Here is an 18991-nt window from a genome sequence, read left to right as displayed (position 1 = left end):
CTTCTTTTTTCCTTTTTTTTTCTTTTCTTTTTTCTTTGTCATATTCGTCGTCGATTTACTGAAGCTTTTGGCAATATACCTTTCGATTTAATTAAATTGAATTTAATGTCAGCCGTATATATTTCACACACACACACACACACACACGCGCGCGCGCGCGCGAAACAAAATAGCAAACCAATGCAACATTAACTGCATTAAACGAAAAGAAATTTATCATCTCTCTCTCTTTCTCTCTCTCTCTCTCTCTCTTTGTCTCTCTCTCTCTCTCTCTCTTTTTCTGGATTGAACAGAATAAATTAATTAACGAAATTTATTGTTCGTGAAATAATAAACATATCATGGTTACTTTCCCATTAATGAATTTCATTTGATATATAAGTGTATTAATTAAATGTTAATGAAAGTAATGAAAATTCAGGATATCATTGGTTATTTATTATTAATCGTGTTATAATTTATCTTTTGTATTTTATTTGGCAGAAAGAAAAAGAGAAAGACAGAAAGAAAGAGAGAGAGAGAGAGAGAGAGAGAGAGAGAGAGAGAGAGAGAGAGAGAGAGAGAGAGAGAGACAAGTGTTCGAGTAAAAATGAAGGCGAACAGAAAATTCGTAAATCAAAATGTCGGATATGTCACCAATCCGATTAGGAACCGATTATATATATCAAAAGTTGAACGTTTTCGCGAAACTCGAGTAACATTCGAGTTAAAAGAACGCGAAGTTTATTTATTTTTTTTCTTCTGTTTCTTCTTTCCCTTTTTATTTTTACTTTTTACGCCTGCATTATCACATTTGTTATTTGTTTACATCTCGCTCCGTTCATTCGCCGTTTCCTCTCTTTCCTTTTATTTTTTTTCCTCGTAAGAATATCTAATCATCGAAAATTCTTGCAAAGAGATTAGATTAACTTCTCTTGTTTTTTCTTTCTCGCTCTCCCCTCTTCTCTCCTCCCTCCTCCTCACCCTTTTTTATCATAATAATTCGACAAGTTTTCTTCGCTTTGTTAATATTATTTTTCTTTTTTGTTACTCGTTTGTATTATAAATAAACATTTATTTTCTTCTTTTTCTTTCTTTTCCTTTTATTTTTTTTTTCTTCTTCTTTCTTAATATTTCAAACGTGAATACAACAAGACTGGTATCGTTTCGTTTCGGTATCGATAAAGTTTACTTTTTATGAAGATAATTAGAATTGTACGTTTTATTATTTTGTAGATCGTGTCGAATAGTATAATTATTTTTTTTTCTATATTAATATTAAAATAATAATAATAATAATAATAATAATAATAATAATAATAATAATAATAATAATAAATAAAATGAAATAATAAAATAGTTATTGAAATAAAAAATAACAAAATAAATAAGAAAGTAAATATTATATAGAACGTGCATGTATGAATGATATGCGTACTCACGAACCACAGTTTACACACACATATCACAATTTTTATTTTATTAGAATAATCGAAACAAATAAATATCGATTTTTATTTTCAATAAACTACAAAAAATAAAAATAAAAAAACGAGAGAGAAAAATTACAAAAAGCTGTATAAATTCAATAAACTTAAATAGACTCGCATTTGAAGACTTTCAAAAATATGCAATTCTGTGAATGATCGTAATCATGACCATATTGTTATAAAATGAAAATACGCACAGGGACGAATGAAAATTGTGATAAGAAAGGATAGATAAAATGAGATAACTTTCGTCAAAGATAGAAGAAAACTGTCGTTGAGACTTTATCTCCACTTCCATCATCTACTTTTTCTTCTACCTCTTCTTTCCTTCTTTCTGTCTTTCTTTTTTTCTTTCTTTCTTTCTTTCTTTCTGTCTTCTTTCTTTCCTTCTTCATTCGAACCTGCATATATCCGACGTGATAAGCGTTTTCCAGAGAACGAAAATCCCAATGGATTTCCCTATCGCGTCCCCAACGACACAAAGTATGCCACAGACTGACCTTACTTTCGAAAACAACTCTAACAGCATGACATTAAAATTATTACTCATACCACGAAAGTATCATTAGTTATTTACATACACACACATTACTTGACAATTCTAATCGTTCTTATACTAAATCGATCTTTAAATAAATAAACAAATAAAGGAGTGAACTGTTGAAAGTACCAACGGATGAACCGAAAGATCCTAAGTGATTTTAAAAATCATGCTTTACTCTTTTTTCGAGATCTATGGCGTTGGATCTTTTTTTTTTGTTCTTCTTTTCTTTTCTCTTTCTTTTTTATTAAAAAGAAAAATTATAATATATGTTTGTTAAATTATAACAAGCATCGTTAAACTACGAATTGTCTAAGAAGTTTCGTCATACTTCTTAAGAAATTGAAATTTTTTAATTCAACATTTACGTAATAAACGAATAATAGTAATAATTATCGTAATCATAATCGTAATCATACACGATAATCGATTTAAATGATAAATATTATTTTAAAAATTTTTCATAACGAAACAAATCTTTTTCAAAATATAAAAAGATTCATAAAACGAGCAAACGTATATATGTATTTTCGACATAGATATTAAAAAAAAAGAAAGGAAAAAAAAAGAAAAGAAAAAAGAAAGAGAAAAGAATAACACTCTCCAATCGTCCGAAATACAATAAATTATAACGACTACTTTTCTTTACAGAAATATATCGAAGCAATAAAAAATAAAAATAAAAACAGATAGATAATATTATCTGTTTTTATATTCCTCTCTTATCTGCACAAAAGTAATTTGAAAAAGAGTTTCGAACGTTTTACGCTTCACCCCAAAACTAAGCAAAAAAAAAATTATAAATAAATAAGTAAATAAATAAATAGTTAAATAGATAAATAAATAAATAAATAAATAAGATAGATAAAAAATGAGGCCAAAAAAATAAGATTTCCAATTATTCCTATTACATACAAACAAGACCAACAAGATCTCTCTTTGTCTCTCTCTCTCTCTCTCTCTCTCTCTCTCTCTCTCTCTCTCTGCTTTACGAAAACGCAGCAAAAAAAAGCGAATAAAAAAAGAACGAAAAAAAAAAAAGAAAAAAGAAAAGAACAGAGAAACGACTAGATAATTTTATCTCTTCTTACATTACTCTCTTATCTGCACAAAAGTAACTCAAAAAAAGAGTTTCGAACGTCTTACGAAAATCCCGCCCCCAAATCTCACGCTCTACGCCCTCCAAGGAAAAAAAAAAGAGAGAGAAATAGAGAAAAGAAAAGAGATGAAAGAAAAAAGAAAAAAATACAAATATACTCATCGAAAACTGACGAATAACTCTAGACGCGTTTTATTAACGAGTCAACGAACCGCGCGCACAATGCCTGCGCAATTTCCGCGTATCGAGCGAGCCAAACAAAGATATATATATATATATATATATATATATATAATACATTTATATATATAAATATAAATATATGTATATAACTATTCCCGCGAAATTCTGCTACTGCATTCGTCGAGATAATTTTCGTAGGGAATACTCGACTTTCTCTCTCTCTTTCTCTCTCTCTCTCTCTCTCTCTCTCTCACTCTTTCTTTTTCTCTCTCTCTCTCTCTCTCTCTCTCTCTCTCTCTCCCTCTCTCTCTCTTTCTGTACCAAGTCGGTTAGCACAGTGGAATAAAAGCGGAGAGTTTCAACTCGCGCAAATATTAAATCGTAAATCATGTTAATCGAGAAGCCGGCCGGTCGGAATGCAAATGGTTTTATTAAATTGTCCGAAGTTAACGTTGCTTATCCTCCGGCCACTAGATTTTATGGAAATTCAAGGAGAAGCCTAAAGAAAGAAAGAAAGAAAGAAAGAAAGAAAGAAAGAAAGAAAGAAAGAAAGAGGGAAAAGAAAGTAAAGAGAAGAGAGAGAGAGAGAGAGAGAGAGAGAGAGAGAGAGAGAGAGAGAGAGAGAGAGAGAGAGAGAGAGAGAGAGAGAGAGAGAGAGAGAGAGTAATAAAAAGAAAAGAAAAAAGAAAGAAAAACAACAACAAAAAATACAAAATCAATGTGAGCTATTATATCAGTGTATTTATGTATGCGTCCTTTCATATAAATGCATTTGTATGTATGCATGCATGCATGCATGCATGCATGTATGTATGTTTACATATACATATACGTAGTATATTGTTATCATCGTGCTCGTAAATAGTCAGCTATTATTCTTTCTGACCGATTAAACTTAAATCTGGCAATATACGAGTTAAGAGAGGAAACCTATGCGCAGAAAATTTCCATGCTGGTTGCTTTTAATAAACCAAACGAAAGTGCAATCTCGTTTTTTTACTTTTTATTATTGTTGTTGTTGTTGTTGTTATTGTTATTATTGTTATTATTATTTTTCTTTTCTTATGATTCTTTTCCTTTCCTCTTTTTTTTTCTTCTCTTTTCTCCCGATTACCATTATCTCTATCGAGAATTTTTTAACGCTTTGTTACGTTGTTTTCCTGAAAAAAATGTTTTTCTACTGATTTAGGAAATCTTAAAAATACTCGAAAATAAGGAAAGGAAAAAAAGGCACACGATACGATAATGATATAAATGTAAACTAGCGTACGATTAAAGAAACAATTTAAAAACGACATGTATATATATATATATATATATATATAAAATTATCTTTTTTTTATAAGCAATCACGAACAATTAAAGTAAAAAATAAATGGACCTAATACAATTTGAAAGAATAAAAATAAATAAAAATAAAAATACTATAAGCAGAGAGACAATCGAAAGTTGTCATCTTTCTCGAACTAATCGTTCGAGAAAGTAACGACAAAAATCGGAACGGAGATCGATCCGATGAATCCGAACACGATCAAAAATAAGAAATCATGTAAATACTGGAGATTTTTAGATAATGCTAGATAACTTGATTCCTCTTCCTTCTTCTTTTTTTTTTCTTCTTTCTTTCTCACTGAGAAACAACAAAAATTGTAATTAAGCAAGTCAAAAAAAAAAAAAGAAAAAAAACATACGAAGAGAATACGCAAAGCGACCAAATGTATTCTCGACGAATACTTGCGGAACGATAATGAGAAAAAAGAAAAAAAAAATCAATAAAAAAAGCTAAGCTTATCTGTAGAAGAAAAAAAAATCCGATTAAAAAATAATCTAAGATTTATCAAAAAGATATATATATATATATGTGTGTGTATACACATGATGAAATAATGGAAAATAGTATCCTAAGATTTGTTGGCAAATCGGGTACAGTGACCCCCGAAGAAAAAACTGGTGACATCTGACCAATTTTGAAAAGGAACCATCTCGGTAATCGTATTGGTAAAGAGACACACGGAATTCCAGTGGCGGCATGTTCACGGCGCGTGCTTGCTTTCGCTGATATCAAAGACCACTACTATCCGTCTACGTCCAATCCGCATTGGCTGTGACTGATGGAGGGCAAAGTTCACATGACTGTCGAGCCAACTACATCACTGGGTCCATCGTAAAGATTCACCTCCAGTCTCGGTGTGAACGTTTTACCCGGAACATTCGCGAAAGCTGTTGTGCTGTTGTTCTCTTCGAAACTCGCTCGTTCGTCTTTCGCACATTTCGTCGGTACATAAAAGAAAATCATAAAAGCAAGAAACGAACGAACAAAAAAAGTTAAACGAAAATATCATTTCAATGATATAACGGAGGTATCGATAAAAACGTACGTCGGTTATCAAATCGAACGTCAGTATCCTCATCGAATTAATTTTCTACTTAGATCGGACTAAGATCGTTCTAAGATCTCTATGAAAAGGAGTAAAAGTGAGTTATCGATAATTACGAGGAATTTATGAGATCTAGATCGATGAGTATTCGAAATCGTAACGAAATCGTTCCAAGAAGGTGTCCTTCTGCGATGCCAGACCATTATCATTCTTGATCTTCGAATTCATGAGGAGAGAGAGAGAGAAAGAGAAAGAGAGAGAGAGAGAGAGAGAGAGAGAGAGAGAGAGAGAGAGGTGTGTGTAATCAAAATTAGTCGATCCAACTGACGTTTAACATCTGAGAAGAAGGTTTAACAGAAAGAAAGAGACAGAGATAAATAGAGAAAGAGAGAAAGAGAGAGAGATACAGACAGAAAGAGAGATAATAAAAAGAAGAAAAACAAATAAAGAAAAAAAAAAAAGATGCAACTGTTCATCCTGTTTAAATTTCCCATTCTTCTTCTTCTTCTTCTTCCTACGTTCTCGGCCGATACTACCTGGCCAAAAGTCATTGATCCCTTAATGACAGTACGAAGATCGTATCACTCGCAACTTCAAACATCAACTACAAGTTCGGTGGATGAAAAGGAATGTGTCGAATGCAATCAAAACAAGGTCGTTGTCAACGACCAAAATCCTATACTAACCGAATTGAGGGTCGAGTACGTTAAGCAACAGATCCTAAAGAAATTGAGGCTCTCAAAGCCTCCGAATGTATCGATATCGCTGTCGACCTTGCCGAAGCCATTGATAAACGGCAACGTGCTCGAACTTCGACCCGGCGCGCCACTTGAACCGGAAAAATCGGCTGAGAGTTTCTATGGTAAAACCGATCAAATCGTCGTCTTTCCTTACGAAGGTAAGATACATTTTCTTTTTATCTCATTTATCTACCTATTAATTCGAAATTATTAAGGAGTCAAAAGTTAAAAGAAAGAAAAATAAAAGAAAAAAGGAAGAAAGAAAAAGAATTTCAAGTAAAAATTAAAACAGCATTTGATTTTCGAGAATAATAATAATTTATCGCAATCAATTATTTTCGCTGTCAGTATGAATGAAGATCTGTAGATCGTTCAATATGATTAAGTGGTACGATGAATTTTTACTATAATATCGATTTACGTAGATGTATTTTTTATTCTTAAAAATTATTATGAAATCAAAACAAAAAATTACGTTAATGCTATCATTGGAAAAATATCATTACAATTTTAACGTAATACACACACACACACACGCACACATATCGAAATCAATTAATTATTTGTATCAATGTGTATAAAGATCCATAGATCATTCAATGTAATCATGTGTACGATGAAATTCTTATTAATATTTCGATGTATATAAATGCTTAACTTTTAAAAATTATCATAAAAAAAAAAAAAAAAAAAAAAAAAAATTATGTTAACGTTATGACGAGTAAAATTTCATTGCACATGAAGACAGAATAAAAGTATACGTAGAAATATAAATATACTAAATACTATGAAAGAAATAATTAAATATGTGTATTATAGTAAATACATACATGTACACATTAAAGATATATTCTTATTATTATTTATTTCTAATATTATTACGATTATTATAAAAATAGTGCAATATTATATTGTAATATAAAAATTATATAGAAATAATATACAAATTTTAATTATTAAATCATATAAATTAATATAAAGATTAAATTACATAAATTTATTATAATATATATTCCTTAGATCCCCTTGGGAAATGAAATTTCACCGATGAGATGGTCTTTGATATTCAAAATGATTAAAAAAAAATGTCCATACGTTTTTTAAACATACAAACGACTCTTTTTGCAACGCGAAAAAACAGCAGAATGTTCTGCAATTATGAACGAAATTTAAAAAGATTTATACACATAACTACTCTATACGAGTTAATAATGAGAGAAAGAAAAAGAAAAAAAAAAAAAAAGAAAGAAAAAACAAAAAAGCAGTACAATGACATTATAAAATACATATGTACATACTTTATGTTTTTAATTGCTGTTATTTGTTAAAAGTTTGTAACAAAAGTAATTTAATTTGAGAAGAACAAAAAGTAAAAAAACAAAGAAAAAAGTGTAAAAAAAAGAATCTATGTATTAATATATCTTTACAGTCAGTGTATACAATTCAAAAAGCTATGCAACAGGTCCCATACACTAGGATTAACATACACATATATATGTACATATATGTAAAATCTAATTTACCCTCTCTCTATTCGTCCATATATATATACACACACGTATGTATGTGTGTGTGTATATATATATATGTATTTATGTATGTATATATGTATATATTGCTCTCTCGTTTCAATTCACTATCCTTGTCAAGAGAAATCGATGATATTTAATTAATTACTGCCACGATTCTAATTACTGTGAAACTTTGACCGAACATAAATCGAATCGAACAGACTGCCAACCATCCTTTTGCATTATTTGATGTGTGACAGATAACGAACGAAGTTTATATGTAATAAGTACATATAGAAAATATTATATAAATATAACAATCGAACATAAATTTTTTATCAATCCATTTTATATAGATAATACATATAAAAAAAAATCATTGTCTTGATCAATCGTAATCATTCATAATTAACATGCATATGATTTTATTATACTTGTATTATGTAAATATATTTTTAATTATATATAATGAATATAATATAAAAAATATATATTTATTTATTTATTTATGTATATATATATATATATGAAAGAGCGATATATACATATATACATACATATATATGTACGTAGTAAATGCAACATAAGATATAAATATATATATATGTGTGTGTGTGTGTGTGTGTGTTTTTATTTTTTGTTTTTTGGAAAATAACAAAAATATTATATTTATTATAATAATTATATTCGATTGTTATTGTTGTTATTAGAGATACATAAAATCGATTAGAACGTTTTACCAGTTATTAGAGATCATGTCCTTATTTAGTGACGGCCACCGGCACGATAAAGCCTAAGCGATAAACAATATTTACGATTCGATCAAAGTTCCACCATGAGTAAAATCATGGAAAATGATTAATTATAAGCCTCAAAAGGATCGGCAAAACAAACATTATAACAAATGATCCAAATTCTTTCTAATTCCTTTTCCTTTCTATAATCTTTTCTAAACTGTGAAAGTATACAAAAAAATAAAGAAATTGAAGACGATTTTATTGATTAATGAAGTTAAATCTTTCAGTTAAATTTTGTAATAGAAAGAATATTTTAATATATATATATATATATATATATATATATATATACACATATATGTTTTTTAACGTAGTCTGTAATTAAAATGTAAAATATTATATGTATGTGTTATAAAATATTTTATACCATTTCAGTACATTAAAAAATATATATTAATAAATAATCTATTACAGAATAAATAACTATTTTGGAATATATTAAGATATAAATATATATCTTACAATATATATTTTAATAGTTATGCCAAAATATTTTCTAATACATATATATACATATGTAGGTATATATATGTATGCGTGTAGTATAAAAAAGAAATATATATATATAATATATTAAGTACATAAAAGTTATATAAAAACAACTAACAACAAATCATTATTTTTACCATAAAAAAAAATCAAATAAATTATTTTTCTCGAAAGACATGTATTGGCATACATACACACACACATATGTCCTTATATGTAAACGTACATATATATATGAATCGCGTGATATTCGAGAGTGCGACACTAAAAGAGATAAGAAAAATATAAGGTATACCTATGAAAGAAGTACGTATTTCACAGAAGAAAATTCCTTTGTTCGGTATTTCTTTCCATTCATCCTATTCTTGAGACTTACTCGAAATATATATATATATAAAAAAAAATGAAAGAAGATCCCGTTTGAAAAAGGCTCTCGATGAAGATACTACATTCATATGAAATGCTCTTCGTTCTTCTATCGACAAAAGTGGAAACGAAAAATGAAGATAAAGAGAACGAAGAAGAAAAAGAAAATAAATAAAACAAAACAAAAAAAATAATATGTGAAAAAATATGAAAGATTTACGAAGATGATTGTTGTATTGTATTTCTCATTCAGTATACTTTTTTAGTATACAATATTTTTATAAATTTATATGACAGGAAACGAAATGATCGAATCGATTTTATCCTTCAATTAACGAACCCTTGATAAAAGAACTATAAAAAAGAAAGTATTTACTACAAATACAAATTGTATAATAATAATATTTAAATTATGTTAGTTTATGAATAATATAATTTGTCAGATAAATTAGATTATATTGATATTGAAAAATTCGTGATTAGTGCAAATAATATAATTATTAATATAATATTATTATAATATACTCGGTACGTATAATTACTCTTATGTATTATAATATAATTATATTAATAATTATGTTACTTACATTAATACACATAAATCAAACCACACATACACACACACACATATACACTGACTATATAATTTATACTTAACAAATTTTTTTAAACTTCAGGATCAATATTCTTATAAATTATTAATTTTTTTCAACAACTTCATATAAGTTTCCCAATGATGAAATGAAATGATATTAAAAGAAAAAAGAAAAAAAAAAAATATATATATATATATAGAAGTATACATACATATTATACTCAATAACGCAAAATTACAACGTGAAATTCTTAAAGACCGGAAAGATTTTCACGTGACTTACATACATATAAAGTAATTTCTAAGTTCTTCCTTTTTGCTTTCTTTTTCCTTTATATGAAGAATGCCGTTAGAGGATATGAATATTGCATAATTGCATAGCTCTCTCTCTCTCTCTCTCTCTCTCTCTCTCTCTCTCTCTCTCTCTCTCTCTCTCTTTCTCTCTTTCTCTTTCTCTCGTTTCTCCTTTTACCGTGAAAAAAAAAAAGAAAAAAAAAGGTATAAATGAGGACAAGTAACAATGACGTCGTGAAGAGTCCACTCCAGTAACGTAGCAACGAGCAGTGCGGACCATGAATTTCAAATTTTCCATGGCGATGCAAACACTGAAACCTACTGAGCCATTTCTTGTTACAATCTATGCATATATATATATATATATTTATATATATATATATGGGTGTGCGTGTATATTATATATAAATACGTATGTAAGTATATATGAACATGTACAGCATTCGAGCGAGAATTTACGGGAAATTACGGCACCGAATCACGATCCTCGACGACAAGGACGCATTTTAATGGACCGCACGTCGTCGCTTTGTTACATTTTTTCAAGATAAAACTCGCACGAAAAGTAGCATGATTAGTATCAAAGACAATAAATAGATAACTCATTCGAAAAAAATTGAGATCGTATTTATCTATCTCTCTTTTAATTCCATACGAAATATTTATTATATTAAAGGGAGATTTATAAATTTGGATAGCAATGAATTTTGTAATAATTTAATTAAAATATTCCATTGTGTTAATAGAAACACATATATCTTTTTACGAGCTTTGGAATAATATATTTTATTCTTATTATTTATAACTATTTCGATACGTAATTCTAAGTATAACAGATTACAAAATTATTATATTGTGTGTGTGTATATACATATACGCAATACAATATTTTTTTTATACTCATTATCACATACCAATTAAAATTATTTTAACAATATTTCTACTTATAATAATTTGTCATATATAAAAAAAAAAAAATGAGGTATTACCTATTTCACGTTTAATTATAAAATAATAATATTAAATACCGTCATGTTATTTAAATAGATTAAATTTTAATCAATGATGAAATATTGAAATAACAAAATGACGATGTTAAAGAACATACTAAAGAATGAATATTTTAACATTACATGTATTATATCTCATAAATGAGAATACAAATATAAAAAAAAAAAAATAAATAAATAAATATTATCGTAGAGAGATTTAATATTAGGAAAAATATTGTGTATATAAAATTTAAAGAAAATGGCGAAAAGATTCTACTCGTTTTAGCGTGTCTACTATATACACCGATTACTATTTGATACGACGACGAATACTTCCGGTTCAGTGGCCTCGACCGTGTCGGTGTAATCTGCCTCGGCTGTTTAGCTTCTACAAAACGAAATCGTAGAGGGTTAACGAGGCCAAACTTTTGCATCTAACATTATACGAAGAGAGACTTTCCACGTCTTTGTTCCGCCGGTCGTTTGCCGAATTTCTACGAAAGTTAGATAATAAAGAGAAAAGAAGAATCGAGAATAGTGCTAGTTGATATTCAACCAGAATTATTTTGTCCAGAGTTTCTCGAATAAGTCAAGCAAGTGTATCACTGTCGTTATCAAAGGTTTTCAAAGAATTTACAATACTAAGCACATTTAACGGTATTTCCTTCGATTAATTAGAAACGAGAGAGAGAAAGAGAAAAACGAGGGAAGAACGAGGGAAGAGAGAGAAAAAGAAAGAGGATGTAGTAAAGATAATTGTTAATTGGTAATAAATGGATTAGAAAGCTAGTTAGATTATTTATAGATTTATTTATTAACCGAGTTGATCATTTCAATGTCGATCTTCGTTAAAAATATTGTTTTTATTTTTTTATTTTTAATCTATCTATATATACTTGATCTATTCATGTGTATATACATATATATATATATATATATATATATATATATATAATATTAACTGAAGACTATTATAATTAACAATCATTTCTACAGAAATAGATCATATTTAGAATAACATAATAGTCTCTACTATAAAATCGACATATATATATATATAAGTACACAGATTCTCGGACAAATAGAATTAACTTATCTTATTACATTTTTTAATCTTCCGAGCGATAAGAAAAGAGCCACGACTAAACATTGTCACGAAAAAAGATGAAAAAATGAAAAAAAAGAAGAGAGAAAACGAAAAGAAAAGAAAAGAAAAGAAAAGAAAAGAAGGAAAAATACACAAGCGAAAAAGAAAACATCAACAAAATGTAAAGTGTTAATATCTCCCATCCGATTAAGATTATTCGTGTTACACATTTACTCAATATGATTCATTCGCCAAATGGGTACAAACAACCAAAGCGATCTACATTACTCTCTATATACTTGTACACACATATATACACGTGCACACATATATATACATATATGTAGTATATTGTTATCCATATTCAATAGTTCATACTATTTTACCTTCCTCGTTCCTGGTTATAAATCGTTCTAATCTCTACTCGCAAAGGAGAAATTTATTAACGGGAATCCCTTTTCCCAAAGAGACAAAACGAGATCGATTTGATCTCTATTCTAATATGAAGGACATGTATCAGTGTAAATAGAGATTCTATGAATTCAAAGAGAAACAGACAGAAACAGAGACTGAAAAAGTGAGAGAGTGGGAAGGAGAGAGGAGGGAGAGAGAAGTTTACGAATGATCGATGAACATCGGCTGACATACGATCGCCAATGGATTGCTATATTTTAGATACACACCACACACACACATATACAGATTTCAAAGAGAGATCTATCAAAATTCTCATACGAATATATTACTTTGTCAGCGAATTAAGTAATCACTATGTATAGATAAATATGTATGAATATTTTCATCGCTTCGTCTAATAATAATGTTATTTTCGTAACATTTAATCCGACGAATAAAAAATATCTCTCAAAAATCTATTCGTTGGTTCGATTATCTATTAATAACGATTTAGTACGTATAATGAATAATAATTACAAAACAAGTGATAATTATTAATAATTATACGGTACATATTATATAATATATATATATATATATATTAATATTATATTAATATTATAATATCAATATATTTATATACATACTTATTGTATTGTAGATATTATTATTAGTTCTATATTATACTATTATATCATAGTAATATAATACTATATAATATAATAAGTAATAATAATTAATAATTATTAATAATTATTTATAATAATAAATATTATAATATTATAATTATTTAAATAATAAATATTTATAATTAATAATATAATTATTTATTAGAATTATATTAAAGTTATTATATATTTATTCTCTATAGTAGTATGTAATATACTAAATAATTAGAAAAAATAATTATAAATAACTTATACTCTATGGTAGTATAATACTATATAGTTTTTTGCTATTATGATTAACCATATAACACTTTCTACAATTGTTATAAAATGTTTTTTTTTTATTTTTAACGAAAGAATTCATTAAGATGCACAACTTCTCTCAATAAAATCTTTCGATATTTACAACGCCTTAATAGAAAAAAAAGTATATACATAAAAACGAAAAAAAAAAAAAGACGAAACTTCGAAGATGTTTTTCATTCTTTTTAAATTAAAAATCGATAACGACAAAAGACCATCGTCAAAAGAATAATCTCTTTATTCTATGGAATATACTAAGAAAGTTTTATAATTTTTAATACGTCCGATTTCGAAATGATTCCCATTATTTAATAATCCTTAAATCAAAATCGATTCTAATTACAATAAACAGTTTTATTTATTAATATGTTTGTTAATTTTATATTAAATTATTATTTATTAAATTAGTTCGATCCATTTAAATATACGAAGATCTTTAACGCTTATGTTAATGAAAATATACAAGTCAACCCTTTCAAAGTTTCATTGACGTTTAGGTACAACCAATACTAAAATAATCTAACATAACGTAACGTAACGTAACGTAACGTAACGTAACGCTAACGTAAACTGCAAAACGATCGTTTCTCGAATGACGACGATGGTGGTTGGCCAATGTCGATACTAAATTAGTTTGTAACGAGATCGGTACGACATGCGTGCTCGTTATACCTGGACAAAGGTAATTGGATATTTTCTCTTGACGTTTAAGGTCAAACAAAAGACGGTTTTATACTATTTAAATAATGAATTATCATATCCAAGAAAGAATATTTTTCAACGAAACTAAATTAGTCAATACTACAAAAATAAATTTCAAACAAATCTAAATCCCAATCGAAATAATCCTAAGTTGTATCTTAGATCAAATTTTCATCATCTTTGTTACAATTTTATTAACAAACATTTCTACTCAAATTATTAAATTATATTAATTTTAACAGGTTAAAAGTATCGACTCAGCAACCTAACTTTCAAGTGCATGTGCGTAATCATTAGATCAAAAAATTCGAACGAGTCGTGCAGAAACCCATTCGTGTAAAAAAAAAAAAAAAAAAGAAGAAAAAAAAAGAAAAGAAAAACGATAAATTTGAAATCTCACAAAAAGAAATTACTTTGAAAAAAATTCTTTCTTACCACCAGTGATAACTTTGCCATTAACATATTTTTCGATAAAACCAAAAATAAACGTAGATAATCGAGATGGCAACAGTTGTTGAAGAAAAAATTCTTAAAATTATATTAGAATTATTGTATACTTATTCTCTATGGTAGTGTAATACTATAGTAATATAATACTATATATATGATATAGTAAATAATTATAAGTATAACTTATACCATATTTATTATTATAATATATTTAGAATAAGAAATATAATAATAATAATAATAATAATAATAATAACTTTTTTCTTTTTAATAATAAGTTTTAATGAAATTTTGTAAGATTTATTATTAAATAATTGCAATAATAATTAATTCTGTATATTTCAGGGATAGGAGATACGAAGAAATGCCTACAAAGTTCGAATCACTTGACGGGTTTCAATCCAGCAGCTTGCTTTACGTTTTACTTGCCAAACGAAATGCAATTCGTCGATGTAACTTCGGCACAACTTTGGTTTTATAAGGAATACGACGAGAACGACGATCTCAACCAAACTTTTGTACTATCGGAATTGGATCATTGGGACAAAGGCGAAAGATTCGAAAAGAACACAATGGTGGCAATTTTCGATACCGATATAGGAGGTAAATTAAATTAATGGAGAAACAAAATTCAATTTCTCAAAATCACGTGATAATAGACTTTGACAAAACTTTTCTTTTGTATTTTCTTTTCTTTCTCTTTTCTTTTTTTTTTTCTCCAAATTTTTATATCACATCGTTGCTCGAAGAATTAATTTCAAATCTATTTCAATTTTTATTATTATGCAATATATGTAATATGTCTTTGTTTTTATATATCATACTTACATATAAAATATAACATGTAATATATAATATATATATAATACTATATCTTATATTATATTTACAAAAATTAATTACTACAGAAATCGATTTGAAAAACTTAATATCATATTTATGTATGTTTATATATATATATATATATATATATATATATATATATATATATAATCGAATTTTTAATAATCTTGTATTCTTTATATTCTTAATATTCTTCGTATATGAATTATATATGGGAGGAATAATAACACACACACGTATATGTATATATTTAATATATATATATATATATACATATATGTGTGTGTATAAAAATCTGTTCAGTCCCCCTCAAAGCAAAGTCCTATTAACGAATAAATACACATCGCATACGTGACACTATACTCATTATTAGTACGGGCTTTTAATAACACGATAGGAGAGATTATCAATGAGTGCCAATATATTCTTATCCATGTTACTGTTCTTTTAAGGTCTAAAGTCCGATTCTGAGGTAAATCTGTATTAAACTAACTTATTATTGCCTTTAGTATCTTAACTGGTTTCTATTTTGAATGGAAAGACACGATCCACACGTTCGATAATTTGTTTATAATGACGACTGATCTCTTTCTCTCTCTCTCTTGTTTGTTTGTGTATAAAAATAATATATATATGACGGATCATAAATTATAAAATGTAGTTATTATCGCGACGTTCACTTTTTCAATTAAATTAATAAATTATCATGCCTTTTTACACGTATATAGAGACATAGTACATAAACATACATATGTATACATTTATATAAAAATATATGCGTAATACGATAATGAATTTGAAATTGATTTATATAAGTAAATATATCGATTTGTATATAGATACTATATATATAAGATTCTATATTGCATATTATATTATTATATAAATATTATATATATAAACATAAATATATTTATTTGCATTATTATTATTATTATTATTATTATTATTATTATTATTATTATTATTACTATTATTATTATTATTATTATATTGGAATAATTTTTATTAAATTGTCAATTAATAATATTTTATTTTCAATTTTTTTCTCAACAGAAAAATCATTATATAATATATACATTTGCTATGTATAGGCACGTATATGTTAGATAAATAAAATAATCAATAATAAATTGATTTCTATAAATATACCATCTAATAATTCATATTACATTATATTAAATAGATATGGTATCTAATAGAATGTATAAAACCAATAGAAACTTTATATATAATATCATCATCCAATCTTCTCTCTCTCTCTCTCTCTCTCTCTCTCTCTCTCTCTTTCTCTATCTCTCCCTCTCCCTCCCTCTCTCTCCCTCTTTCTCCTTCATTTTTATCTTCTCATCTCCTAAATAGATAATTAGAAAGCCTAATGGAATAAACGTGTATAAAAGTAAGAAAGTATCTCATAGAAGAAAATAAAAGAGATAAAGATAGATAGAGAGATAAATAGAGAAAGAGAGAACGAAAGAGAAAGAGAGGGAGAGAGAGAGAGTAGACGAAAAGGTTGAATATCTTCTTTTATCTTTTTCAGAAGGTTGGGTAAAGACGGACGTGGGTTTTACAGTGAGAAAGTGGGTGGAAAGGCATCAGCTGAACCATGCGATGCAAATAACCTGCAGCACTTGCTCGATCGACCGTGACACTGCACCGGTCTCTATCGAGCAAACACTGAAGCCCTTCTTAGTAATACATACGTCACCGTTGCCACAAAAAAATCGACCAAAAAGAAACTCCAATTGCTTACCGGAAATGAAGGAATGTTGTAGAGACGAACTCTACATTAACTTTGCAGACATTGGCTGGAGCGATTGGATACTTCATCCTAGAGGTTATCACGCATACTTTTGCAGAGGATCATGTTCAACCGCGGCAACTTTGACGATCAGTGCAACATCTCACACCAACGTTATCATGGTTCGTTAGACAACGTCATCATTCTTTATACGTATTATATTTCATTACGAAGTTAATCGCTAGAAAATTATACAAAATTTCTTTCGGTTTTAAGCAATATAATCAATATCCTTACGTTGAACTTTCATTTATGTTTCTTCAAGTTTATCACGTATTTATTTGCTTTTAATGAGAATATTTTTTCATCAAAAATTGTATCCTCTTCATCCCTACGTCGAGTCCGACTCTTGAGATAAAATATTTCGAGATAAAATAATTTCTATAAGAATCTTTTATTACAAAATTTGTAGATTTTTATGAGTTATATCAATGATCTATATAAAATAATAATAATAATGATAATAATAATAATAATAATAATAATAATAATAATAATAATAATAATGAAACACAAGAGAGTTCTTACACGAATAACAAAAAAGAATAGAGTTGAAAGAGTTAAAAAGAAAACTCAAAAAATCTACTTTCATATTGGATGACATTAAAGTGACATTAAAAAGATATTTCGTATAATCGATAAAAGATTCTCTGGATTGCCATAACTTAGAAAGGAGAAAAGAATACGTCATTCGCTATAAAAAAAAAAAAAGAAAGAAAAAAGGGAAAGAAAAAAGAGAGAAAATCCTATCTGGCTCCATTCCGCGCATAAATTTTCACAAGAAATAATAAAAATGTAGATATATGTATATAGCTAATACATATATATATATATATACACGCATATACATATATGTATCATGACCATTTCTTACTTGCATTAATTGTTAATAAAAGTCGGTTGAAGAAAGTAACAACAGCCACCTTATAGCTGACGCGTAATGTGGGCAATATAGTTTGCAACTCGTAACGATAATGGGCTCGCTAAGACTCCATTATCTTGCAACATAAAACTCTGTTATACGTCAAGTCCTTCGTCCTTCGTAACGCGTAATAAGAAGGAAAAAGAAGTTATCTAAAAACATTTAATTAACATTTCTTTTTTTTTCCCGAACATGAAACAAAGAAAAGTTCTCGCGAATCCTTCTTAAAATGACAGCCATCGTTTCGATAGAAATAAGATAAGAAAAATATAAAACGTAGTAAATTTTTCTCTTTGTACTTGTAATACGACGATATACGACGCCATTTTAATTTGACGACAGACGAATTGATTGTAAAGAAAAAA

General features: G+C 27.6%; 1 protein-coding gene across 2 annotated transcripts in view; it reads left to right on the top strand.

Annotated features, from left to right (window-relative positions):
* Positions 1 to 5956: 5956 nt before the first annotated feature.
* LOC122635157 (growth/differentiation factor 8) overlaps positions 5957 to 18991 on the top strand; it is a 13844-nt gene continuing 809 nt past the window's right edge. Inside the window, exons 1-3 of one of the 2 annotated variants that reach the window (XM_043825032.1) lie at positions 5957 to 6568; positions 15406 to 15663; positions 17447 to 17826. In XM_043825032.1, the coding sequence (XP_043680967.1) occupies positions 6133 to 6568; positions 15406 to 15663; positions 17447 to 17826 (1074 nt within the window). In that variant the 5' untranslated portion in view covers positions 5957 to 6132. Of the gene's footprint in view, positions 6569 to 15405; positions 15664 to 17443; positions 17827 to 18991 lie in introns of both variants that reach the window. The other variant, XM_043825031.1, reaches the window with a different exon arrangement.

Source organism: Vespula pensylvanica, chromosome 17 (genome assembly GCF_014466175.1).
Source record: "Vespula pensylvanica isolate Volc-1 chromosome 17, ASM1446617v1, whole genome shotgun sequence".
Lineage (NCBI taxonomy): Eukaryota > Metazoa > Arthropoda > Insecta > Hymenoptera > Vespidae > Vespula > Vespula pensylvanica.
This window is presented reverse-complemented; position numbering and strand designations above follow the sequence as displayed.